At 44.4% G+C, this 27,097-nt stretch overlaps 2 protein-coding genes across 7 annotated transcripts in view; both read left to right on the top strand.

The window, feature by feature from the left end:
- Positions 1-23,746, top strand: part of GBF1 (golgi brefeldin A resistant guanine nucleotide exchange factor 1) — a 103,941-nt gene extending 80,195 nt beyond the window's left edge. For 3 of the 5 annotated variants that reach the window (XM_015633336.3, XM_015633338.3, XM_015633339.2), the window contains 25 exons: positions 461-601; positions 1,145-1,233; positions 4,218-4,420; positions 4,846-4,969; positions 5,268-5,393; positions 5,975-6,057; positions 8,307-8,543; positions 9,446-9,539; positions 12,123-12,299; positions 12,794-12,858; positions 12,960-13,083; positions 13,700-13,771; positions 14,672-14,766; positions 15,213-15,366; positions 15,578-15,800; positions 17,072-17,235; positions 17,541-17,787; positions 18,171-18,370; positions 19,279-19,429; positions 19,777-19,907; positions 20,231-20,332; positions 20,913-21,026; positions 21,270-21,447; positions 21,650-21,787; positions 22,106-23,746. In XM_015633336.3, coding sequence (XP_015488822.1) covers positions 461-601; positions 1,145-1,233; positions 4,218-4,420; positions 4,846-4,969; positions 5,268-5,393; positions 5,975-6,057; positions 8,307-8,543; positions 9,446-9,539; positions 12,123-12,299; positions 12,794-12,858; positions 12,960-13,083; positions 13,700-13,771; positions 14,672-14,766; positions 15,213-15,366; positions 15,578-15,800; positions 17,072-17,235; positions 17,541-17,787; positions 18,171-18,370; positions 19,279-19,429; positions 19,777-19,907; positions 20,231-20,332; positions 20,913-21,026; positions 21,270-21,447; positions 21,650-21,787; positions 22,106-22,392 — 3,719 coding nt within the window. In that variant the 3' untranslated portion in view covers positions 22,393-23,746. The remainder of the gene's footprint in view (positions 1-460; positions 602-1,144; positions 1,234-4,217; positions 4,421-4,845; positions 4,970-5,267; positions 5,394-5,974; positions 6,058-8,306; positions 8,544-9,445; positions 9,540-12,122; positions 12,300-12,793; positions 12,859-12,959; positions 13,084-13,699; positions 13,772-14,671; positions 14,767-15,212; positions 15,367-15,577; positions 15,801-17,071; positions 17,236-17,540; positions 17,788-18,170; positions 18,371-19,278; positions 19,430-19,776; positions 19,908-20,230; positions 20,333-20,912; positions 21,027-21,269; positions 21,448-21,649; positions 21,788-22,105) is intronic. The other 2 variants (XM_015633340.2, XM_015633337.3) reach the window with 1 other exon arrangement.
- Positions 23,747-25,898: 2,152 nt separating this feature from the next.
- TMEM150A (transmembrane protein 150A) overlaps positions 25,899-27,097 on the top strand; it is a 10,739-nt gene continuing 9,540 nt past the window's right edge. Inside the window, exon 1 of one of the 2 annotated variants that reach the window (XM_015633066.3) lies at positions 25,899-26,314. In XM_015633066.3, coding sequence (XP_015488552.1) covers positions 26,166-26,314 — 149 coding nt within the window. In that variant the 5' untranslated portion in view covers positions 25,899-26,165. The remainder of the gene's footprint in view (positions 26,315-27,097) is intronic. The other variant, XM_015633064.2, reaches the window with a different exon arrangement.

Genomic DNA, 27,097 nt, shown 5'->3' on the forward strand with positions numbered 1-27,097 from the left:
TTTAATATTAAGCTTAGTCTTGTGCTAAACTTGGAGATCTCATTTTGGTTGCTGACATAGTAAACTCCATAAATAAATGTTTTCAGTCTTCCTGTTGCATGTTTTATAACTACACACAGATGTTAATAACCTTGCTTTGTAAAATTTGCAGATATTAAAATTTGGCTCTCATGAAGCTTTATATAAAGACCATATCAAGACAGGCAGTCACAACAGAATGAGGGTATGCCATGGAATTCATGTAGACAAAATACTGAGGATACTGCAAAGTCATGGTTACTAGAAAGAACTCCTTTGAATAAGACATGTTCAATTTAGAGTGATCAGTTCATTATTTTGCTGTTGATAGCTGTATTTCTTGGCTTATGGGTTTGTTTCTGTGTGGGTGTTTGGTTTGGGATATTTCTATGGGTTTTGTTTGTTTGTTTCCTTGCTTGTTTGTTTGTTTTAACCCCTACAGATATTGAGAGAGTATTCAGTGAGGGAAAATCTTCCAGTGCAGTCTCAGAGCCAGCAGGGGCATGTCCTCCCACCAGTGGATGCCTTATGGCTGACCAGATGAAGGAGAGCTGCATGGAATTGGAAGGAGGAAGCGAAGCAGGTAATAGCCTCAGCAGTACCCTGACATGATACCCAGGGTGTCTATATCCTAAGGATGGTCCTGACATTTGCTGACAGGTCCTGCTGTAATATGGACCATTGTAGCTATTGTGTTCAAAATTGGAAGGAGCTATATGGTGAATGTATGTTTATTGTATGTGTGCTGTTTATGCCTACTAGGTGCTGCATTTCTTCTGGGTCACTTTGGTGGGTCATTTTGGGTCGGAAGTCTGTGAATTCATAGCAGTGCTTAGAGTTTTGAAGGAAGCTAGGGGCTCTCCAGGGAATAAGTAATGTAGGTAGCCAAAATAGCCAGTAAATTAAATCTTTTGGCTGTGTGAAACTGGGACAAGAACCTACTAGGCAATTATTCTGAAGAAAATGTGGGTGGGAGGAATGTAGTAATTAAATTGAAGTGTGACTGCCATTTGCAGGACAGCATGTTACAGCAAAGTCTCCATGACCGAAAGTTATTATGGGATACTCTCATGCCTGAGTGCTACTCTTGGGATAGGTTTACTGTAATGATGCTTTGTCATTCTAGCTGAGAAGAGTATCCCCAGGAAACCTACTCGATTTTCTTGTATCCTTCCAAGTCCTCAGGAACTTATGCAGATTAAGAACAAAAAGAAGGTATGGTTTGAAATATACTACAGGTGGATCTTTGAGTGTTCTCCTCATTCCCATCCCATGTGGGCTTTGCATGACTGGTCATATCTCAGAAATTTTGAGTTCTGGTCTCTGCTGATCAGGGTTAAAGAGTCAGCCATTGAAAGTCCTGCTACACTGCAGAGATAGCAGTAATTATTTCCCATTCTGGTTTAGTTAATGCTGAAGGTTGCAAGAGGTGTTGGGGAAATTTTGTGGCACGGTTTGTAAACTAGGTCCATCTGATTTCTGTGTGGGAAAGTCTCTGGATTTAGATTTTATTATATGGAGATTATCAGGTACTTTGATCAAAAAGGGCAGCTTCACTGCTCTTATCAAAGATGTAAATTGGGAGCATACCAAGAGGCCTGTAGTAGAAATTAACTGGTCTGCTATTCTGCTTTGATAATTCCTTTGTTTGCTTTGTCATAAGGATGACCAAAAAGATTGTCTCAATTGTGTTAAAGCCATTCTTTGTTTTCAGTTTCCTTGAACCTCATTAATCCAAGTTATAGTCTAAACTTTATACAACTTTTCCATTCCCTTAGTGTGTCTGGTCTAGGCCTAGTGTTGATAAAGGTACTCCATGCAAATGGCTTTTTATTTATCTGCTGTCCTGTGTCAAATATCTGGTACTGGCCTGCTCTTTCACTTCCAGAGACAGTGGATGAATATATCTTAAGTCCCCAGGGGTTACATGGGACTGTTCAGTATCTTTTGTTGTGTGTTTCTTGAGATTTTTTTCCATTCACGTATGTTCTTTGTACATATTTTGTTCTCTTTGCACAACATATGCATGAGGTAGGCTTGTTTCAGATATGAGAGATTACTAAATTTCAGTATGAAAATAATGCATGTTCTGGATGAAACATGAGTGGCCACAGTAGTTGTGGGTAAGGAAATGATATAGTAGAAAAGAAATTAATGTCTTTGAAGGATTCACTTGTGGTAAAAGAGAAAGGGTTTTTTATTTGTATCTGACTAAAAGGCTTCTGGCTTTTCTGTCCAGCATAGGTGGTTTTATTTTACATTTTTATAAGGGATTGATGGTCATATTTGTTTAATCTTACTTAAACAAAAATAGAAGAAAATACAATATATCTCTTTCTGCTGCCATACTAATCTGTGCTTTGTGATCCACTCTGGCAGTCTCTGGATCTGAGTGGAATTTAAAGCATTTGCTTTCTCTCTAGGAAGTTTGCTATAATACTTAGAAACTTTTTTCTTTACCTGCAACACAGTGCTACAGTGGGGTAATAGTAACTGGCTTCCCCAGCCACAAGCACAGTGGAGGGAAGTGATCATCTGCACAGTCTTGAAAGCAATCACCAAGTTTGGGCCTTAAATCTTGCTTTCATAGCAACTTTGCTTGGTGGACTCTGTGAAAGTCCATTGTTGAGAAGGGAGCTTGCATAGCGCTTCCTCCGTTCTAACTGAAAACTGTTGGTAATACTCTGGCTTTGCTCTGCTGGAAAACAAGTTTGGAAGAAATCAAGAGTAGAGGGCAGGAAGACGTTCATAAATCTCTGAGCTTGCCCAGGGAAAATTGTTTTCTGACTCTAAATCTCCTAGTGGTTTCATCCTAAGCACATAAACAGGACACACCAAACACTCAGCTTCAGTTATGTTGATGCTGACCTGGCCACCAGCATGTTCTACTTCCTTTAACCTCTGACTAATAATACAACACAGTTGGAAGGAAGAAAAAAAGCTAAATAAAAGCAGAAAACAAATTGTGCATCAAACAAAGTTGTCTTTGATGTTTCCAGGGGCGGTGACCAGAAGCTCAGAAGCACAAGACTGACATGATTGTAAATGCAGTGCAAATTGCCAGTAGTCCGGTCTCCTTTCAAGTGGTTTTAAGAGTCTGTGGACTCAACCAGTCCACAGAATATTCTTGGTCTTGGGTTTTAGGATTTACAGCTAAATAGAAATGCTGCCAGTGTTATACATTCCCTTCAGGCTTGCTAGAGCAGGGCAGTGCATGGTTTTTCTTTTGTTATGGCCTCACTGGGTCTTTGTGCACTCCATGCTATTTCAGGGTCTGCGTTTCATTGCAATTTTGAGTATGCTCACACAGGCAGGGGAAGCAGAGACCAGAGGGCTGGTGGCTTCTGAGGTACTGAGAAGCCCAGGGGAGCTAGTAATCATGATGGTCACGAATTTAGTTCACTAGGTCATTGCTAGCAGTCTGATCATGATAGGAGCTAACAGGGAACTGACATTTATTCTGGTTCCTTAGTAAAGTTCATACCATTGTTTGTGCTTTTGGTTTTTCTGAACACCACCAAGAACATCCAGTTAACCCTTTCCTAGTTGTTCTATTACACCATGACTATGGTACAGTCTAGTTTCCTAGGAGGGCAGAGTAGGTGAGTTCTTTTGAGAACCAAATATGTAGCTGCTCTTACCAGCCTGCAGATAACCTTGTCAGGATGGAATACCAGATGTTCCTGGGACCATCTCTCTCTAGGAGAATGTTTGCTAGTTCTTAGTTTTAGCTTTTGTAGCACTGCTTCCTTACACCTGCTGAATGAGTGCTGAGGATTCTTGCTGCCTGTCTCCTGATGGTGAGGTAGTTATGGGAGCCTAGAGCCAAAGGGACACGAGGGGACAACAGAGCAGTGCTGCTGCTCTAGCACTGTAGGGTAGAGCTGATCTTCCCGCATGCCTGGGGTTTATCTGCTCTGTTTACTAATGAGGGCAGGTGAGGCATTTGAAGTAGAAGAGCTTATTGCTTAGTTAGATGTTAAAGCTTTTCAGAGATGGCAGCTCATGCTTATGCTGTCCAGTACTATTTGATGGTGAAACCTTGTGATTCATTAGCCTTTTTCTGGGATAACATAGTACAGAAAACTTGATCATGCTGAGGCTGATCTTTCTTCTGTTTTGTTTTTGGTTCAAATGCCAAGAACAATCTTAAATAAGAAATGCGCTTCAAGCTGTAATTATCAGAATGTCTCCTGCAGCTCCTGATAACGGGCACAGAGCAGTTCAACCAAAAGCCAAAGAAAGGGATACAGTTTCTGCAGGAGAAAAACCTTCTTGCTACCCCCATTGACAACAATGAAGTGGCCAGGTGGTTACGGGAAAATCCTCGCCTGGACAAAAAGATGATTGGGGAATTCGTGAGTGACCGTAAGAACATAGACTTGCTGGAAAGCTTTGTTGGGTGAGTATGCTTCTGTATATCTTTAGTCAGGAAACAGTGAAAGTTAAGAGTTTAGTAATAAAAAAAGCAATAGAATGGTAATTCCTGGTGGCATTTGGTTTCTGTCTCTTGGTTCTCTCTGTACTGCCTTGCCTTAATTCTGTGCATCTCTTGCATATGGTAACATCTTAGATGTATAAAAGTATGATATTCAAGTGCCTTTCAGTGGGCTATTCTCTGTGAAGACTGGAGAGATAATTACATACATAATCACTTGTAAGATTGTTGACTCTCTTTTATTGTTTTTTGGCTGTTCATGGTATATTTCTTTTCTTCTCTCCTCGCCCTCCTCTCTACTGTCTAAGCAAACAAGATTGTAGTTATTAAGTTTATCCTATCTTTCCCATGCTGTTTCAGCTTCTTATTGCATTTCATTGTTTTTGCAGGACTTTCAGCTTCCAAGGTTTAAGGTTGGATGAAGCTTTACGACTTTATCTAGAGGCCTTTAGATTACCTGGAGAGGCACCTGTAATTCAGAGACTGTTAGAAGCCTTCACAGAACATTGGAGGGTGTGTACTTAGTGGCAGAAAGCTCAAAACTGCGTTCTTTCTTGTCCATCTGCTTGCCATGATGGACATGTCAGATCAAATGGCCTATATAACTGTGCTCTGCAAGCAGCAGCTGTTGTTTTGCAGGAGCTGGCAGTGGTAAATAGATTCCTGGGCTATTTTTCAAAAGCTACAGCCAGAACCTGGGATTTTTGTTTGTCCCAGAGATGATTCAGTACTGTGGTTAGGAAAATGGCTGTTTTGGTCACTGATATCACTGTTCCTGTAGGATTAATTTGTGCATATATTTGCCTTTCAGAAATCAAATGGGTCTCCATTTGCTAATAGTGATGCCTGCTTTGCCCTGGCCTATGCAGTTATTATGCTGAACACTGACCAGCACAACCACAATGTCCGCAAGCAGAATGTCCCAATGACTCTGGAGGTGGGTGTTTCCAGTGCAGGAATCTGTCTTCATTGCTTTTGAGAACAGTGTAGTACCTCTCTTTGTCTCAGTGGCATTGTCTCTTTTCTTTGGCCTTCACTCATGTGCACAGTAAGCTGGAGTGCAGCACCACAGCTGAGTACAATTTCAGAGTGTAGCTGTAGGCAAGAGACAGCCTGAAGACATAGGAGTTTGCCAGAGAACTTTGCAGATTCTTCAAGAAGCTTGTGTTTGTGCAACCAATCTGTATCCTCAGACATAGTAACATGAAGAAGATTGTTGTACTGCTACTTCTAGAGAGTTTAAGTCATGTGAGTGCCAGTGCAGTTGTAAAGGCCTGCCATTCTGATGCAGCTAAGCACGTGTTGTGTCTCTGCTCTTTCCTTGTGAGCATAGGCAGGAGACACTGCACACTACTAATCCCACTAAGAATAGCATTTACCTTTGAATTTTGAGTCTGCATGTTGAGGAATGCAGGAAAATCTTTTTCTGGCCCCATGAAATACAAGTGGAATACTGATCCTACCCAAACACTTAAAGTTGAAGATACTAGGAATTAATGTTGGTGTAACTTTTTTCAGGAGTTTCGGAAGAACCTGAAAGGTGTGAATGGAGGCAAAGACTTTGAACAGGACATCCTGGAAGACATGTATCATGCCATCAAGTAAGACTCAACCTATCATCTCCATGTATCCAGGGAGTAAAGTAGAATTGTTGGGTCAGTGAGATATCTGGAGAGCACGGAGACTCACCAGTCATGTGCCTGTTTGCCTCAGACCAAATTCCAGCTCTGTGTGGGGCTATGGTAAACAAGCTTGTCACAGCAATTACACTTGGATTTGTATCTTGGACTTTTGCCATGGTAATTAAATCCAGATCTTAAAATAAATTTTAAAAAATATGTAACTTCAATGAATATGGAAAATAATGGCTGAGCAAGACCAGCACATGTGAAATGCTATATCTAAGAAAGCTCTGTTCTCCAGACCAGGCCTTCAGACTTTTTTAGAACTTTTTTATGTGTTTCAAGAGATAATGTCATCCCCAGGGCAGCACTTGTACCCTGACACAATGTGTCCAGGTTTCCATTTAATATATTTTGCTTTTGAGGTCTTCATATGAGGCTGCTATCTGCACCGCCTCTTCTTGTACTCCTGAAGCTCTTGGGACACAGAGAAGCATTTGAGGAGAGTTCCTGGTGGCTGAGGCCCTTAGTGCACAAGCTAGCTTTGGGTGGGAAGCTTTAATAATAGCTCAAAAATCAGTAAATCAGTAAATCCAAGCCCAGACAATTTGAAGCTGAGAGGATTACATCTCTGAGGAGACAGGATGTGACAGGTTCTCAGCTGATTTCCATCTGCAGTGGCAGCCAGTAAGCTGGTGCTGGAAACAGGGCAGTGTGATTAGGCTGACCCTCCCTTTTAAATTTCTCCAGGAAGGTAGGGTGATGCCTGTACTGAATATCTGGAATTTCTTGAAGACATAACTCTACCTTTTAAACAGAGCTCTAGTTTTGATTTGCCTCTCTCCCCTCAGAATGTTCTTAATGTTTTGAACAGTACACAAAGCATATACACATATCTTTGTTACCCAGTGCCTCTATCCCAGTCTATTTCCCTTTATAATCCCTTCACCAGATATTTCAGCTTTTCCAATACATTCTATGATTAGAATAATTGATATATCATTTCAGTATTCCCCCATCTCAGATAGATTGCCCCAGTGTCATAGTTGAGATTGAGGAACTGTTTATTTGTATTTTTAGGGGAAGAAAGTAAAACTGCAATCTGTATGAAGTAGCGTGTGATCTCTTCAGAGTCTTAACATTTCACTTTTGACTACATTTTCATTTCCTGAAACCTTCCAAGTAAACCCATTCACTTGCTCCTGTTAATTTCAATGATATATGAAATTTTAGAAATAATGCAGAAATAACTGTTTACTGCAAACTTACTTTCCTATATTATCCCAGTAATAACGGCTCTTGTCAAAATATGCCAGCACCTGAAGCTGAGAAGAGCTTATTTCTTATGCATAAATCATGAGCAGTTTTTAGTTGTTGTGAGCATATGAAAATTGCCTCTATGGCAGATGAAATATGTTATTTTTTGATTCTTGCAGAATGAGCTCTTCAGATTGGTTGTAATCTGCTATTCTTAGTGGTTTTGAGGCTCTTGTTCACTTAGTTGGTCATTTGCAGAGGATTTTCTCTTGTGCATTGATACCCAAGTCTAGAAAGTATGTATTTAAGCTTTATATGTTTTAGTCTAGGATTGCAAGCAGTACTTGGCATTAATTGTAATTGTTTTATTACAGTATAACTTCATCCAAGTTAGAGTAAGGAGCTGTGGTGCCCTGGTTATAAATCACCTGTCATACTTTTGGTTTCTTGTTTTATTTTTAATTTTATACTACTTTTTTCCTAATATTTGATTTTGGCATAATATGAATATTTCCATTATTCTTATGCAAAGATACTCTTGCCTACTGGTGACTGTAGCAATGTAACTATTTAATTTTAACTGCAAATAATGATATGAAAAGAGCATTCTAACAGGTAGAGAGTTGAATGGAGGTTGAAACTTTGCCAGTGTGCTGTCCAGAATTTCACATCATTTAATGGCAGTATGTGTTGTGGTTTGCACTTGCAGCAGTTGGTACCTGCTTCTTCAATACTGACCTTACACAGTTGCTGCTGTATGATTCTGAGAACCATCAGACTTCATATTCAGGATATCTAAGAAGGGCAGGTGAAGCAGGGAGGCCTAGGAAAACAGAACGTTTCAGGAGCTGGCGAAATCATTCCAGAATAGGCATTGCTTAGCTCTGGGACTGCGTAATGAAAGACATTGTGTAAATGTTAGGTTTGGCTCAGAATGAAAAATTCAATCTTTATGCTTTCCTCCCTTGTAGAAATGATGAGATAGTGATGCCAGAAGAACAGACGGGTCTCGTGAAGGAAAACTATATCTGGAATGTCCTGCTGCATCGTGGTGCCACTGATGAGGGAATATTTCTCCACGTGCCTCCTGGAAGCTATGACCATGACCTCTTCACCATGACATGGGGACCCACCATTGCAGCACTTTCTTATGTTTTTGACAAGAGCTTAGAGGAAACAATAATCCAGAAGGCTATCTCTGGTTTCAGGTAACTCTTACCTTCATAAAGACCCAGAAGAGTACAAGTGGGACCATCGGCTCCTGTTTATCTGCTAGATCACAGTGACTATCAAATGTTGCTTTTCCTAGCAATTGAAAAGCACTTTTTTATGACCTGCAATTCTCTAGTGTTCTGTCATTTGTATCAATTCATCCCATCTTGGCCTCTCTGGCTTGCCAATCACTGTTTAGCCTGACTGCTGTGTTGTAATAAATCAAAGTGCCCAGGGTACATATTTTTAAACTCCAGCCTGGTTACATTTAAGGGACTTACTTACACAGCTAGACTGTTTAGAAATGAAAGGGAAGAGTCACTCAACTTGCACAGTGATGCTGACAAAAATTTCCATGTAGGAACAAAACCTTTCATGTGTATGAGTCCATAGCTGTGGCTGAATGGGATGGGGGATTTTTTTTTTTCCTTCCCAGATGACCAGTAGTCAGAAAACTTGCCCTCTGTGAGCAACTCTATTGGAAAGATCTTTGGTCATGCCTAGATCAGACCAAAGGATGCTTTATTAAAGCTTTGTCAATACATTGCCTTAGCCATGATATCCTGGAAACTGGATGTCAACACTACCACAAATCTCAGCAATTCTCTGATGTCAGGACAGGAGGTTGGATATAATGCTCAGATGCAAGTGGCCTGGCTGTTTAGACTCACTCCTTTAAACTGATCCTTTCATCAGCATAGACAAATATCAGTATCTATGGATAAGGATTGGGTTTATTTAAACAATAATAGTAGACTTCTATACATAAACATTCATTATGAATGGGTGGAGAGGAAGGTCTAAAATATCAACAGAGAGGGTCTCAGGTTTGCTGTCCTGTAGGCGGAGTTGTCTGTGCTGACTTAGTACATTATTTTATGTTTTCTTCTTTTCCCAGGAAATGTGCAATGATTTCTGCTCACTATGGCCTTAGCGATGTGTTTGACAATCTCATAATTTCTCTCTGCAAGTTTACAGCTCTCAGCAGTGAGGTAAGTTTGCAAAGAGGGGAAAGAAGCATGATTTCTACAACACTGGAGCTCTCTTCCTCTGTTAAACAGCAATACTTACTTATTTTAGTTATCATTGTATCTGTAGGTATCCATCTGCTCCTGCCCAGAGTTTTTTGGAGGAAGTAATGGGAAATGTGTAGAGAAGTGGGACTTCCATAAGACAGATTCAAATATGCAAATTTTATTTTACTCACAAGTGTCAGTTTGTGCAGAGCAGAATACCTTGGTGTAAAATTGTTTATTCCCCTGTTTGATCTGAAGAGACTTAGATCTCCTTGTGATCCCAAGCAAGTTCATACATTTCAGATATTGACTATTCAGGGTTTATGCAGTGCCAAGGGGGACTGTTTTGTTAGATATACTTCCAAAGTGTAGGAGCTATGCAGATGCACAGCATAAGTATAAAGGGTTTGAAAAACAAATGCTTTGAATAGTCAGTTGGGGTGTGGAGTGTGGTAATAAGATCAGCTGTTAGCCCCACATTTGGAAGCCCTGAAGACTTTCTTTGGGGTGTACTGTGAGAGTAAGTTCAAGGTGCTGTGGTTAGTGTAAGCTTTATTGCCCAAATCTGTTTGTGTGTTACAGCATCCACCCAAAATGTTACAGCATTTCCCCAAAGTGTTTGATAGACAATGCGTGGCAGACCGTGCTGTGTACTAAGGAGTAGTTGACAGCAATTCCTGTAATGGGTCAGAACTCCCAAAGGATCTCACAGTATTGCTCTCAGACCAGTGCAAGACCCACAGTGAGGAAAAAAAATTGCCACGCATACAGGAAAGGAAAACAAGATGATTCAAGACTGAAAGCATGGGAGTAAAAATGCCAAGACAGGTGCAAAGACAAAGAAATCCCAAGCAGAGGATTTGCTTTAGATTCCTTCTTCCTCCCCAGCTCACAACAGTAAAGATGCAGTATTTGGTCATCCTCAGGCACACTAGACTAGAGACTACCAATAGGTAACACAAGCAGAGGAATGTCTGCCATGAAACAGTTTGACACAGATTTACACTGCAACTAGCAGTGTAGCAACTAGACTAGACTAAGCCCTCAGATGCACCAGCTATTGCCAGCTGCATCCCATCTAGTTGTAAGGCTGGAATCTGGAGCAGTCTGAGGTCTGAGTTAATTAAGTAAGCGTGTCTTTTGGTTATGACATAGAATCAGGGACTTCTGGATTTGAAGAAGGCTGAGTTCTTATCTTTGGCCAGATTCCAAGTACATTGATGACTTTCTGCTGTCCTAAATTCCTGTAAGACTTGGAGACAGTAGTGGAGGAGGACAACTGAACAAATATTTAAGTGTCTGGAGGAAGGAGGGGCCATCTTCAGAGGACTGAAGAGTCAAAGCAGGCATCCTCTCCATGCACTGCAATTGCTGTGCATGGCCACTTTGATTGAAAGAAGGGAAATGGAAAGGAGCATAGAGGGACTTTAAGTGATTAGGAAGAATGAGTGCCCCTCTTCATGACCCATAGTTAACACTCATACTGACTCAGTATGTAAGTAGTAGCAAATCTGTGTGTTTGGTTTTCAGTGATTTGGCTTCTTGCCACAGAGCAAAATCAGGAATATTGCTGTTTTCACCCCGACACTTCAGAGATACATGTGTTCATGAAGTTTCCCCATAGCAACAATGGAAAAAACCCAAATTGGTTGTTGCATTTCTGCCAGATTTCAGATTGGCACTTCTAATGGAGTTTGCTTCTAAATCAAAGACCCATTTTGATAAGTTTTGCTATCAGTCTGGCTGAAGCAAGAAATATTTTTTCTGAACTTCCGATCTGAGATAGGATACATTGACTTCTTCAATCCTTTGTCTTCTCTTCCATTCTTGGTGAGGGGGTAAGTATGGATTTTGTCCACACAAACAAGAGAATGGCAAAGCCCATCTCTTCTCAAAAAGAATGACCTTAAGTAACTGCAGAATCACAGAACATGTTCACTGCTTGATATTAGCTCACATGGTTGCTGGTTTTCTTCTTGTTTTGGCAGAGTATGCTTGGTTGGTTTCAATGACTTAGCACACTTCTTGTATTTTGAAAAGTTATGAGTGCATTGATCAGATTATGAGGATTTGAGATCCAGCAGTCATTGACAGAGACTCCATGTTAGAATTGAATTACTTTGAATCTTGCTGTTAGGTAGTGGTAGGAGTAATTTTGCAAGTCAGTAATGGATTTGGCCATAATTTCCTTCTCTAACAGCACAACAGAGTAGTTGCTGCTTCCAGAGGAGATGTGGTACTTTTTGTAGAAGGCTTTGATCCTGAGCTGAGTTCCTGTAGCAAGATAAATTAGTGGGTTTTCAGCAAGCACTTTCAAAATGTTCTGAGTTGTCATTCTTGGGGAGTTTATATCTAGGTGGTTCCATGATTCAGTTTTTATCAGGTGAGCTACCTTGTCCTTGTTTTCGTGCAAAGTGAATGTGAGCTGAGGAGCTATCCAAGCACAGTATAGAGAATTGTTATCTTTCCCATAACCAGTTCTGAAGCATCTGCCCTAATTTCTGTTGAAAAGAAAACATCTCTTTCTGACTGATTGCCACCGCCTCTTCTTTCCTGCAGTCTATTGAGAACCTGCCCACTGTCTTTGGAAGTAATCCCAAGGCCCATATTGCAGCAAAGACAGTGTTTCACTTGGCCCATCGCCATGGTGACATTCTACGAGAGGGCTGGAAAAACATCATGGAGGCCATGCTACAGCTTTTCCGAGCAGAGCTGCTGCCCAAGGCCATGGTGGAGGTAATAATTAGCTGGTGGGTGGATAACTGAAGAGTTAGGGGAGTAGGAAGCTGGCTTGTCATAGAGCCAAGAGCAGGAGAGGTCTCTTGCAAAGGCCTGGCTTTGGTAAAGTGTGTACAGACCTTGGAAGCCTGCTAAGGGTATAGTGTTCAAGTTATGTGCAGCTTCTTTTGTAGCTTGTTTCATTTTTTTTCTCATTTCATTTCTTGCTAGATTTGAGGAATTCCAGCATTTTTTTTTACTTGAACAGATTTTGAATGTTGTGCAGAAGAGGGCCATGCTTATAGGCATGAAGTACTAGAGCACTGCTTTGGTGTTACCAGATGAGAGGGGAACTTTACTGACAGGATAGTGGGGTGGAGATCTGGGTTTGACTGCACACGTGGGCTGTTTGGTGTAGCGTTTGATCACTAAGAGAAATATAATGAGCTTGGGGAAGAGGGCTATAAAGAAGTGGACAATTGGTCAAAAGCATGTCCTGGTCTGTGTTCCAGGTTGAAGACTTTGTGGATCCTAATGGCAAAATCTATCTGCAGCGTGAGGAGACACCATCTAACCGGTGAGGGGCATAGATGTCCCAGGCAGTCTTTTTTGTACCAAGGTTGGAAAATAACATGATTTATTGTTTTCATACTGATGCTGATGTCTTCTGATTTGCAGTGGTGAATCAACAGTACTGAGTTTTGTTAGTTGGCTCACCCTCAGTGGGACAGAGCAATCTGGTATGAGAGGGCCATCTACAGAAACACAGGAGGCAAAGCGAGCAGCTTTGGAATGCATAAAGGTAACCTATAGGCTGTAGAAGAACCTTTTTTTTTTCTTGGTGACAGTACTGTGTGCGTAAAAGAAGCATATGGATTTATATGGATCATGAAGTGAGCAACAGAAGCATAAATATGCATGCTGCTTGGCAGTATTGCAGGTAACAGGAGACTTGAGAACTGAAAGAATCTACAGAGGAGAATATCTGGATTGACAGCTAAACGATCTCTTGTGCAGCTGTGCACAAAGGTACCAGCACATCAAAACAGGAGTGATTCCTCAGGCTGGGATCCACCCTGGGCATCACAGTCCTATATTTAAAGACAAATTAATGAATTCTTAAACAACTAATCTTTTCCAAGACAATGGAAAGGTATATGGTGCCAACAAAATCTGAACCTGGGATTTGACCACTGTGTGGCCAGAGGAGTTATCTGATAAAATCTGTCTAGCACAGATCAGGTCTGTTAGAAGTAATTGACATTAAAGAGCTAGTAATAAACTAGTTGGATGGAGTTTTCCTGCAGATAGCAGCAACTATCTGTGTCTTTCCTGTGAACATGATGTGTTTCTGGAGGATCTGTTTGTATGCCTTCCACAGCCCCCAGAGGCACAGTTGTCTTTTCTGTGTTTTGCAGCAATGCGATCCTGAGAAGCTGATCACAGAAAGCAAATTTCTCCAACTTGAATCCCTCCAGGAGCTCATGAAGGTGAGAGAGATACTAGGCAAGGGACTGGATGGTAGTGGATGGACAAATACACTATGCATGATAGTAGGTTTGTGCTGTGTACTCTCTTAACTCCCCTGTCCTCAGAGGAGGTCTTGGAGCTGGCTGGGATGTGAAACTAGTCTTTAGTTCACCTGTTAAAAGTAACTTCTGTACTGGCAGACACAAATTGCTCTGGCAGTAGAAGAAAGCATTAAATTGTGGAATGCATTCTAAAAGCCTTGAGAACTCTTGGCAAGTGTTTGAAAGTATTTGTAGTTCTCTGACAGAGCTTAAAGATTTTCATCATTTCAGGCACGTGTGCATACCTAATGAGAGCATTCTAAGAGGCCACTCTAGAGGCAAGAGCTGTACAGAAATATTTGACTGTGTGTCCCTAAGCAGTATGGTACCTGGCTGCTGTGGGAGATACAATAAGGCTGGACTCATTAGCCTTTGGGCTAGAGAAGCTCATCTCCCTGGGGGAGTGTCTTCTCAGTTCCGGGGGAACATTGTGCTCCTACTCCGATTATGTTAGGAATTCTCCCTTCATATACAAGCTGATGGCTTGAGAAGAATAACTCCAGTATTTGTAGTCATTCTTAGGTATGCCTACCTTTTCTATACTTCACATATTATTAGCAAGAAGCTGTTGGATATCAGAGACCTCTTCATCTGAGACACTTTGTCAGAATTTAGCATCTTTTAAGTTCATATTGCATTTTGCATAGTAAAAAAAATAAATTATTTTTCCCATAGATTTAGTTTGACTTCTATCCAATGCCTTTGACTATGCATGACCTCACTAGGCAGTGGAGTACACTTCTGGCCAGACTTAAAGCATTCTGTTGGTTCCACATTTTTGGGAGCTTGCGATTCATAAAAATATCATGGCTCTTCCAGGCTCTAATCTCTGTGACTCCTGATGAGGAGACATATGATGAAGAAGATGCAGCCTTCTGCTTGGAGATGCTTCTGCGGATTGTTCTAGAGAATAGGTATGACCTTGAAATATATGCACATTCACTGTGATGTCCCTGCTTTACTGCAGCTGCTGCCTGGGTCCAGGGAATGAGTTCCTTGTGTCCATGATTCACCATCTGAAGCAGCATGTGGCTGTAATTTCAGGGCTTAACAATTCCACTCTAGCATGTGCAAACAGAAAGGCTATTAGCTCATGAATTAGTGCTTGATAATCCTGAAATCTGGAGAATATAAACTAAACTCTAGAGGGAGAATTGTCCCACCCAATTCCTTTGCAAGTAACGAGTAAGAAGTTTGATGGTTTTGTTGTTTCTATGTGTCTGATCTTGTATCTCCCAACTGGAATTTTTCACTGACGTTAAGAAGTAATGGATTGTCTGGAGCTGGGGGAGAGGTTGCTGGATCCTGCTTGTCTAATGTCCTTTCGTACTACCCTGTCCCTCCTCCTTGCTGTGGCTAGGGATCGTGTGACCTGTGTCTGGCAAACTGTCCGAGACCACCTTTATCATCTCTGTGTCCATGCAATGGAGTTCTGCTTCTTGGTGGAGAGGGCAGTGGTGGGGCTGCTGAGACTGGCCATTCGACTGCTCCGTCGAGATGAGATCAGTGCACAGGTAAGGGATTTTTGAAAGGTAGTCACTGGGGTTTTGTGCCTATAGCCAGTGACAACAGGAAACAAGCTGCTGTTGGATGGACCCATATTTAACCTGTCTGTGCTGCAGGTAGCAACAAACAGCAGTTGTAACTAGCTCTAATAGATGGAGTACATTGCTGGAGAATGGAATGTAAGTAATAGGGTCTGTTACTCTTGTCTCCTCCGGCCAGGTTCTCCTCTCATTACGTATCTTACTTATGATGAAGCCAAATGTGCTGTCCAGAGTTAGCCATGAGGTTGCCTACGGCCTTCATGAACTCCTGAAGACCAATGCTGCCAACATTCACTCCGGGGATGACTGGTACACGCTCTTCACCCTCCTGGAGTGCATTGGGTCTGGGGTGAAGCCGCCCGCAGCCCTGCAGGTTACAGCAAGGGCAGATAATGACACAGGTAAGACAGGCCAGCTTTTGCTAGGAAATCTGATGCCTGCCTGCCAGATAAGCAGCTGCTTCCTCAAGCTTTTCAATTAGCAAAGGGGACTGCAAGAAAACAAAGCTGATATTAAACTACATTAGCAAGATTAAAGACCAGCACCTGCTGTTCACTCTTCATGGTCTGTTCCTGTCTCTATTCTGCCATCTCTTCCTACTCAGTGAGCAGTAATCCAGGTGCTAGTCCCTGGGGGCAGTGGGAGGAAAACTGATAACAGTTCTGGCAGCTGTAGGACGTCTTAGCTCTACCCAAGGAGCATTTTCTGCTGGTTGTGGTTTCGTGCCTTGGGTACTGTAATCTCTTATCTGGGCTTGTAAACCCAGCTGCTGTCCTGCTTTTTTTGTGGGACTGACTCTTTTCTGTCCCCATTTTAAGATTCTTAAAAAAGGAGTTGTTCTTTAAAATTATGTTTCTAGATCCATTTGAATTAATAGTCCCTGATCCATTCCCACAAGACCAATGCATTATTTCTCACTTCTCTTGACTGTGTTAGAAAGGTGGTCTTTTCAGCAAATTGTTCAGTTTTGCTTTAGTCAGCTGTCAATATGTTTGAAGCTGATGTCTTAGAACTTCTAAAGCAAAGACCAATAAAGGACTTTTCCAGAAGGTTTTGTTTTTCTCTTTATTTTTCTAGAACTTCTTTGACAGGTCCTGATGTTTTGTGCTAGACAGACGGGAGAAGCATGATTTTTTAAAATACTTACAGACTTTGCCCTCTGGATTAATGCCGTGTCCTCATATGTCTCTCCTTTCTTTTTTCTTGTTTCTTTTTTTCTTTTTCTTTTTTTTTTTTTTTTTCTTTTTGCACTGCTACTGTCTTTGCTGACAGAGCAAACTGCTTGACTTGGCACCTTGCACACCAAAACATTAGTTCTCTACCTCCTTCTGAAAATGTTTGGAGCATTCTGTTCACAGCAAGTCTCTCTGTCTACTGATGAGTTTCTAGATGGTGTTGAACAATGGAGAGAACAAGTTTTTACTTCTAAATAACATATTGGTAATTTAAATTTGTCCCTTGCAAGGACATCTCTCTTGGGACATGTGAAATTTAAGTTTATCCTAAATGTCAGGGCAGATAGATCTGACAGGTGTAGAATGTATTAATAACCACTTATGGTTCCTGGTTGATGCTGATCTGACTAATCTGGATTGCTTTTTCCTTATCCACAGCTACTCTTGCAAGTTCTTGATTTGGCTCTGATCTAAACCCCATTCCTTTTGCCTTAAAGGTGCTCAATCAGACAGCGAGGTGTCCTCCTCCTATCATCCGAGTGACATGAGCCTGGACCGTGGCTACACCTCTGACTCTGAGGTGTACACAGACCACGGGAAGCCAGGCAAGATGCATCGCTCCGTCACAGATGTGGATGTCATGAACAGTGGTTGGCTAGTGGTGAGTAGCCAGTGGGCTTCTGATGCCCAAAAACTACTACTCCTATCATGGTTGTGAGCAGAGGGTGTGGTAGTGAGAGAAAGAATAAGACAGTAGAAAAGAGAGCTAAGATGAGCTGATAATGTAAAGGCAGGATGGGGAGAGACACAGGTGTAACAGAAAGCTTTGAGGCAAATGCAGAAGAAAGGGAAATGGACCGTACAGAAACATTACCTGTTGGCTTCCGAAGAAAGGCCCTTTCAGTGTGTGCATGAGATGCTTCTTGTTATGCACTCTCCTGCTTATCTGCTTGCTGTGGCCTGCAGGTGGGGAAAGATGACATCGACAACTCCAGATCCACTGCTGGGCTCAGCAGGCTGGGTCCATCACCTCTTGTCAACCAGTACAGCCTGACGGTGGGGCTGGATTTGGGCCCACATGACACAAAGTCTCTCATGAAATGTGTCGAGTCCCTGTCCTTCATCGTGCGAGATGCTGCCCACGTTACACCTGAGAACTTTGAGCTCTGTGTCAAAACAATACGTATCTTCGTGGAGGCCAGCTTGAATGGGGGTAAGGTGGCCCTTCACTTGTCAACCAGGATTCAGCTTGGGGTGGCCAGTCAGCAAGCAGTGTGAAGGATACTGTCATGGAATGAGTCCCCAACCCAAAGAAAATGGTCTACCAGGAGAAGTGTCCTGTCTCCTGCTAGCCACAGGGATCTTATTCTTATCCCCCTCCCTGGGTTGGAGGAGTGGAGTTGGTGTAGGGATGGCAGTATCAGCTCTTGCACAGAGTTGTTCCTTAGGGGCACTGGGTCCCCTTCAGGCAGGTAGTGGGCATTTCAGAGGACAGGGCCCTTCACTGGGGATATCAAAAGGTGGCTGCCCTGTGTGTTGAAAAGTAGAACATTTTAGACTGTTGTATATGGAACATTGTTGCCTTTTACATTGTAGGCTACAAGTCCCAGGAGAAGAGGGGGAAGAGCCACAGGTATGACAGTAAATCCAGCCGGTTAAAAAAAAAGCCAAAAGACAGCTCCACACGGCGATCCCGGGTCTTGAGCCAGCACCAGGCGCACACACACAGTGATGAGGATGAGGACGAGAGCATCCCTGCCAGCTACCACACTGTGTCTTTACAGGTTAGTCAGGACGTAAGTATAGCAAGGATTTCCTCCTCTCCTTTCCCATTCTTAGGGCCTGGCTAGGTAATCACTGGAATTCTTTATGGGGTGAGGGAGGGCTGCATCCTGGATAAGCACTGGATGGTGAGAGTGTCTGTGGGGGCAGTATGTGGTTCTGCAGTGAAAGAGGAAGGTTGCAATTTGTACTGGCAAAAGCAGAATAGCAATGGAGCGAAAAAGCAAGGAGAAGGTCTGAAGCTGTGAGTTGCTGTAGGTAAGATGGGTTACGGTCATTTGGAGACATGAGGTTACAGTAGGATTAGCAAGGAGTCTGACAGGGCATCTGAGCTTGTGGAAAGGGGAAAGCCCTGTTGGCTGAGGCATTGGAATTTCAAGTACAGAGGACTGGGCTAAGGGAGTCATTTCTCCCCAGCTGGTACTTCAAAGACGTGAAGGCACAGCTGAGGCCTGCTGACTGCCAGGATGTTGGGTCTCAGTTCAGTATTAAACTGACTAGAGTGCTGTCATGTGCCCATACAGGCAAGGAAACTTCGCATGTGCTTCACATACCTATAGTGTTAAGAAAAAAAAGTTGCAGAGTTGTTCTGGACAGCACAGCTGAATCACTGGGTTTGTTCCTTTGCCTGGGAGAGTCAGTGGTCTGTGCCAGGAAAGAGCCCATTCTTCCTCAAAGATGGAATTGACATGGCTACTGAACTGACATAAATCTTGTTGAAGATACCTGGCACTTGACTGAGGGCACAGAAGCAGAGCCTGACACCATCTCTACAACTGTGCGTGATTGTGTATATCCAACCACAAGAGAAAGCAGGCTCGAGTAGCTTGAGCTTTTTAGCCTCATTTGGAGAACAGTAGAGATCAGAGTTGCTTCAAAATTTAAAGTCCTTTGTGTTTCTTACTGTGCTGTGTACTTGCAGCTCCTGGACCTCATGCACACCTTGCACACACGAGCAGCTGGCATCTACAGCTCCTGGGCGGAGGAGCAGCGACACCTGGAGACAGCGGCCAGGAAAATCACAGCGGATTCCCGAACACTGTGGTCCAACTGCTGGTGCCCTTTGCTACAGGGTAAAGCCGTCCTCTGGTGATGGGAGCTAGCAGAGACACTTCCATAGTAATGGAAGGAAAGTTGCAGAGACAAGAACTAACTGCAGAAAGCAGGCATAGGTTGTTTTTAGTGTCTGTTGTAATTGAAAAAGAACTTGGATCAGATTTGGAAAAACATCTTTAGGATGAGTTAGTGCCAGCATGTTTCTGGATCTCATAGTAGACTGCCAGTCTATGGCCTGGAACAAGTATAATCCCTTTTTTTTCATAGAGAGTTTTTGATCTTCACTAGACTTTTTACTCTAGACTGGGGAAGTAGGGATGTGACACTCTCCCTGTGGGCTTCGCCCTGAATCCCTCTCTTGCAGGTATTGCCTGGCTGTGCTGTGATGCCCGACGCCAAATACGGATGCAAGCACTCACTTACTTACAGCGGGCCCTCCTGGTACATGACCTGCAGGCCCTGGATGCCCTGGAATGGGAGTCCTGCTTCAACAAGGTAACTTCCTGGCTGGGATGAGCATGTGAGCAGGGCAGCACTGTCATGAAGAGCAAAGCTGTGTGCAGTAGTGTTGTCCTACTTCAGTACTGTCTTCTTGAGAAGTTTGTTCACTGCAACAGACAAGATGTTCCCTGTTTTGGTCCTGTGGAAAGTTCTTCTCTGCTTAGGCTTCTGATGGGGCCTTTTGGAGTATTGAAGTGAATCCACTTATGTGCACTTCCCATTGCTTCCCAAAAGCCAGTGCCTTTCTGTAAGGCTGTCTGTGAAAATCTCATTAGTAATTTTTCAGCTCTAAAGTATGCATGTGTCTGATCCAAAAGGTGCTGTTCCCTCTGCTCACCAAGCTACTTGAGAACATCAGCCCAGCTGATGTTGGTGGGATGGAAGAAACCAGGATGAGAGCCTCAACACTGCTCTCCAAGGTGAGCACACCTCTGCTGCCTGAAAGCTTAGGGGAAACAATGTTCCTCAAGGAAACAAAACCATTTGCTGTGTTCACTTTTGAGCATCTCTAATCTAGACAGATGTCAGGGTACTAGTTTGACTGTCTTCAGTGCTGGGCTTCTCCACCAGCTTTTGCTGCTGGGACATACCTTTGTTCCAGAACTGTCTCCATGATTCTAGTCCTTGGAAAAGTTGTCAGGAAGAGGTTTGTGACTTTATGATAGAGAGAGAGAGAAGTATTTCACTCAATATTTGTTGAAGACAGTCTGTTCTTGGGGTGAAATGATTCATGTCACAAGCTTGATAGTCATGACCTGAGGCAGAGGTCTGGGAGGGCTAGAAGACATGGTGATGTAGACTGCACAGGCCTTCCACAAAGGTGACAAGATCCACTCCTTCACATATGCAGCTCAGAAGAGTGGAGGCCTGTGGCATCCTCAGGCCAGTCCTGTGCATGTTCCCTGCCACAAGGAGGGGGAATCCAGATTTGTGAGACTGGCTTCTCAGTGAGCAGCAGCCTCTATAGTACTTGTTGACAGTAGTTGTGTTTTTTCCCAGGTGTTTCTACAGCATCTCTCCCCACTGCTCTCGCTGACCACCTTTGCTGCCCTGTGGCTCACAATCCTGGACTTTATGGACAAATATATGCATGCTGGCTCCAGTGACTTACTGGTAAGGTGTTGGATGCAGTCCTTTGGACAACCATTCACTGTGTTTTAACCTTCTAAACTTGAAAGGTGTTTTGATTTGGTGTGGGGTTTTAGGTTTTTTTAACTTTTTTTTTCCTTTCTAAACCATTTTGTTCCATGGTTTCTCACCCTGGCCACAGTTTCCAAGGCAGCCCACTGGCATTTGGTTCATTTGGCTTATTTGGTTCATTGCTCTGTCCATTCTGTGTCCTGTTTCTGATTATAGCTGGAGGCCATTCCAGAGTCTCTGAAGAATATGCTGCTGGTAATGGATACGGCTGGGATTTTCCACAGTGCTGACTCAAGGACAGGATACTCAGATCTCTGGGAGATCACCTGGGAGCGCATTGACTGTTTCTTACCTCGGCTGCGGGATGAGCTCTTCAAACAGACGGTCATCCAAGGTATGAGAGGCTGGGAAGGCTTAAGAACAAAGATTTTGGACCAGTGCTTGCACCTTGTCCAGTACCCAGCTGCCATAGTGATTTGATGCTGCTGAAATGAGTTGTAGGAGGCTGTGGGAACTTGGCATAAGGGCAAATTGAGGGAGGGCAAAAGGACTGAGTAAACTGGTGTGTGGTCTCATTGCATGTTTTGTCTTCCCAGATCCTGTCACCAACATACCAATGGAGCAGCAGCATCAAAAAACAATAGTGTCTGCCCTGCCCCCTTCTCCTGTGGGGGATGTGAGACCAGCCACCCATGTGGCTCCTTTGGAGAAGCCTTGTGAACTGGGTGTCAGTGGTGAGTCCCATTTGCTTTTTGCTGGAATCACTTTCCTAGCATGGTGGCATAGATCTGCTTTTCCTTGCTTTAGCATGATCTCTGGTGACCAGGCCTCTAGTGTTGTGAAGTGTGCCTCCGTATGGATAAATTGTTGCTGAGGTTATTGGGGTGGACAGAATGCCTATGATTGACCCCTCAAGGCTCTTCAGGACCTTGTGTGAAGGGGAAAATCTGAAAAGGCCCCTGAGTTTATTTTCAGTCCTGCTTAGTTTTGAGCTAATAGGTGACTTTTTCAGGACCTGTGTAAGGATCTATTTTGTCTCTTCCTTCTTCCAGAGTCTGACAGAGCTACTGCACCTGCCTCACCCACCGTCAGCACCTCTGCCTCTCCTTCCTTCCCAGCATCAGCTTCAACAAAGTCAAGCCCCGTTACAGACATACCTCCTACGACAGCACAGCCACCGCTCATTCTGCAGCCTCTTGCCTCTCCCCTGCAGGTTGGGGTGCCACCTATGACTCTTCCAATCATTCTCAACCCAGCCCTAATTGAAGCCACCTCTCCTGTTCCCCTCTTAGCTACTCCACGACCCACTGACCCTATGACAAGCTCTGAAGTTAATTAGTTAGAGGTGCTGGAGAACTGTCTGCTGAGGAGGCTCTGTGGGTGGAGGATGCTGGCCAAATGTTCTCTGGTAGTGGGCATGTTTGTTTTAAAAGATGATGCTAACCTGAGCAGAAGGGCTGTTGCCACAGTCCTCTGGAGCACGTCCTGTCCTGCTCCCTTCTTGTGGCATCACCTAGAAATCTGCCCAAAAAATCCCTGTCTCTATGGAGGAGAGTGCCCAGTTCCACTGACCAGTCTCCTTCCTGCCTTTGCAATCTCAGGGGCCAGGCAATGCCCATGCCCAGCAGCCTGGGACCAAGCTGCCACCAGTTCATCTGGTAAAGAGGGAAAACTTGTTGATGTCACACCAGAGAGGGGCTGCAGTACAAGACTGCCTCTCAAGGTTACTCAGTCCAGTCCCTGGGCAATTCCCCAGCCATTCCCTAGCTTTCCTGCTGACTCTTCTGGTTGCACTGCTTTGTTTGGGATCTGGGCATGCCTGGGTTCAGCAGGTAGAGTATTTTATTAGAAATGTGGATTGCTTACAGTGCAGCTCCCAGATTGCTACATAGGGCTTCTTGCCTGCTGGCACATGCTTTCCTTCCTGCAACACGGATGACAGCAATCCCCAAGCCAGATACAGATTAAGCAGCAGGCGAGTCTGATAGGGGCTTTCATCCCTGCTCCTGTAAATGTAATCAGGCTTTCTGGCTGGAGAAGGCAAATCCAGAAAGCTCTGCCTAGCTGAGTAGATGAGAAGGAAATGCTGAGAGCAGAGCACCATGGCCATGTCTCACACAGCACTTGTGGGACAATAATGTGTTGTTTGCCACTTGCCACACATTGGTCTCTTGGTGACCAGCCCCTTCCTTAGGAGAACATCCTCTTCAGCTACAGATGTGGGGATCTGTAGCACGTGCTGACAGATGCTCAGCAGGTCTGCAGTGGTTTCTCTTGGAAGTTCTGAAGAGATCACACCCTTTCGCATCTTCTTGTTGGGATCCCATGTCCTACCCCCAAGAAGGCCCCTGCAGCTGAGGCCCTGGCAGTGATTCTTGTGCTTCCCATCTTGCTGCAAGGACATCCCGCTCTTCCCCCTGCTCATGTCCAGAGCAGAGCTGGCTGCCTGGCAAGCGCTGCATCGCTGATCCTCCTCCTCCTCCTCCCTCGACTAGTTGGCTAAATTCTCAGTAATTTCAATCTTGGAAATCCCCTGGTGACTGGGAGGGGCGTGGGTGGGACTCCAACCCAGTGTATCCTGTATGGAGAGGAACCTGCAGTTGGTGTGGGAATACAACCAGTGTACATACAGAGTAAATGGCTACAAATCCAATGGACTTTTTACAGTGTAATAAATATATCCTGTAAATGAACGTTCCAGTGTTGTGCTCCTTTTCTGTCATGGAACTTTGTCTCAGAGCTTTGGGAAAAGGGGAGTTAGCTTGTGAAGGTGTTGTGCCCTGGCTTCATATACAAAGGTCCTTCAACAGAGTGCTCTGTCTGGAGGGAGCACTTGGGGATGAGGGCTGCAATGGAGGTTAGCCATCAAGGGACTAACCAGGAACTGTTCCCATCATGGACAAAGCAGAGCTGTAATAGCAAGATTGGCTCTTTCAGAGGGCAACAGTTTCATATGGGCTGTAAAATTTCTGGATTTACACTGGTGTATGTTCATGTACCACCAGGACTGAGGGCAGAGATGAGGGCTGAGGAGCAGGTGCTCTGCTCATATGGTCATGTAGCCAGAACACAGATCTCAGAGACAACTCACTTGACATTGGTGATTCTCTGATGAAGAAGAAATCCTTGTTTCTGTCATTAGGATTCAGAGTTGGAGAGCGTGAGAGACGGTGGGCTCTTCAAGGGCTAGTGCTTGCCATGAATTTGAACAACTACACTTCCCTCCTGGTATTTTCTACTTTGTTTCATGGCAAAATCCAAGCAGTGCCACAGTGTTCTCAGAGCTGTGTGAGGCATCAGTGCCTTCCCTATTCCAAGAGACTCCTACAGACTTGGTAAGGGGGTTAAAAACCTGGGAGTTTGTTTGAATTGCATGAGAAAATGTCTAAATATTGCATAATAGAAGAGTAATGTGCATACTAGGAAAATCCTGTTAATAAATCCTGGTTCCCTAACCCCATTTGTACCATTCCTGGAATATTTTTGCTGCAGCAGCTGTCTCTTTTTCACCCTCCACGGCCTGTAGATTGTCTTTCCAGCCCTTCAATGTTTTCATTAATGTATTTGAGTCCTTGTGCTGCTCATGGTGCTTCTGTATCCAGCCGCCCTCTCTATCTTGTCTTTCTGAGCCTTCATGTCTATTTACAGCTCTGTTTTTCTGTTGCTGAAAGCTTTACATGATTAACTCTTTGTAAACTGTTGCTCAGTTGTCAAGTGCCTCACTGTCAGGACTGCTGCCCTCTGCATTCCCAGCTGGTCTTCTGACTTTTTGGGATGGTAATGAGCTAATGGCAAAGCTCATTTTTGCCAGCTGCCTTCAGATAGCTGTTTTGGGCAGATGCTATGTTTTAACCTGTGTTTGCAAACCCAGCTTCTACTGAGAGCATTACATCTTAACTCTGACAATTACAGTGTAAAGCAAAATCCACCCAAGAGAACTGCAGGAAGTGGAACTAAAATGGAAGGAATGTTGACTGGAAAGACAGAATTGCACTTTAAACAGTTTTCACTACACTGCAAATAGGAATGGACTGGAAAACCAGAAAAAGAATTTTTTGAATATTGTTTGGATTTTGCAAGAGTGAGGTTTAATGTTACAAAGTATCAGGGAAAGTATTGAACTGAAAGGAGATCAGAATCAACTGACAGGTAGAATGTGCTACATGATATATTTATCAGTAAGTCTCTTGAAATCTTTTTGTTAGTTAAATTATATAAAGGGCAGTCATACTACTAATGGCTGCTGGTGAGGAGTGGTGTTTACAACAGTACCCCTTAGATTTGTCCTAGCATATCCTTTTTCTAGTCTTGGACTTCGTTCTCATTTTTACTCATAAAAATATTTTCCAGAGGAGGCTGCACATACATCACTGTGTTTTGGATTTACCTGCCTCTTCTGTTCCTATTTACATCAAGGATTTCTACTGCTAAAACAAAATAGAAATATATGCAGGGGTTTAGCATGTGCCTGTAAAACACTTTACTGTGGAGCTGGTGTTTTCCTCATTGGTATGAAGCTTACTAGTGTGAGAAGTCCTATGGAATGATAAGCCCTGTCTGTAAAACACATTTAGCGCCAAAACTTGTGAACCAGAGGCACTGCTGCTTTTAGTTTCAATTTTAAAAATTGGATCTTAGCATACTCAAAAGGTCTGCAAGAAAGGCTTCCAGGAAGTATCAATAGTGAGCTGGCTTTTTTAGAAGTTACCCTCAGTCCTATAAATGCCAGCCGTTTAACTCTTGAAAGATTTATGCCTGTTACAGAGGCTGATGTGTTCTGAAGCCACCGTGCCCGGCATTTTCGGCCCAGCTGCGCAGAAGGCAGCCCGGCGGGGCTTGTGCTTCTCGCCTGTGTCCCAGGAGTGTTCCGAGCCCTGCCGAGGCTGCTGGAGGCGGCAGCCCCGGCGCTGTTCCCACTGTCCTTGTGGTGTGGAGCCTGCCGGGAGAGGGAGGGCCCGGCCCGCTGCCCGCTGCCGGACAGGAATGCACGGGGCAGCTTTGGGAGCGAAGTTCTGGAGTGTAACTCTTGCCCCGAACTGATGGGCTGAACAGCACGGAGAGACCCTGGGCCCCTGAGGAAGCTGCTGGGAGCGCGATTCGACGCGGAGGACGATGAGATCCCCCAAGACTACAAGTCCCAACGTGCAGTACTGCTCCTGCGGTTGTGTAACCCTGACCCGGGGGTGGTGGGGGGCAGCCACGGCTCCTCTCCCACGCAGGCCAGGGCCAGAGCCGTACCCGGGCAGTTCTCTCTGCAGAAGGTAAAGTGCAGGCTCTATGAGCACCAGATGCTCCGTGCTCGAGGGGTGTGCACAGCCCTTGGCGACGCACGATGTGTTGGGGCTTGAAAGCACATCTCCACGAGCAGCCAGGGAGCAAGAGGAAAATTTATCGCTGGGACGGCAGTGGCATTGCCACAGCCCTGCTTCTCTGCCAGGGGAAGTTGTGCTTCCTTTCCTCACTCTTTATGTGTAAGAAAAATGGAAATTTCCCTGGGCAGCAGTGTTGGTGGTTGGCCGCTAAACTTATTCTCTAGTTGTAGAAAGCGTCTGGGAACAGAGGATCGCGAGTGTGCACAGACAGTGGCTGGCAGTGTGACTGCAGCCCTTTAGTGAGGGCACAAGGTCACTCAGTTCTGGGGTGCAAACACAGCCTTGTCCTCAGGAGGGAACACCGAGCCCTATGGAAGAGTGAACCGAACAAGGTCTCTGCCTGGCCGGTCCCTGTCGCAGCACCTCCCGCCTGGCCCTTTGACAGCGCCCTTCGGGCCGCGCTTTTGTGCATGTGGGCCCAGGGTGGACAGAGACAGCACCACTCGGAGCTGGGGGAGTGAGGTCCCCGGGCCTCCAGCGGGCTGTCGATGCCCGAGTGAGGCTTGGCAAAAGCTGTTCGGGTCCCCAGCTGCGGGGAGGAGTGTTCGCTGCCGAGCTGTGCCTGCCCTCCTCCCCGGCCCTCTACGCGAGCCGGTCCCTCGCTGCGGCTCAGCCGAGCGTGCTGTGCGGCCGCCCGGCCCGCGTATCCCGGCGTTCCCGCTCCCTGTGCCG

This window comes from Parus major, chromosome 6 (genome assembly GCF_001522545.3).
Source record: "Parus major isolate Abel chromosome 6, Parus_major1.1, whole genome shotgun sequence".
Classification (NCBI taxonomy): Eukaryota; Metazoa; Chordata; class Aves; order Passeriformes; family Paridae; genus Parus; species Parus major.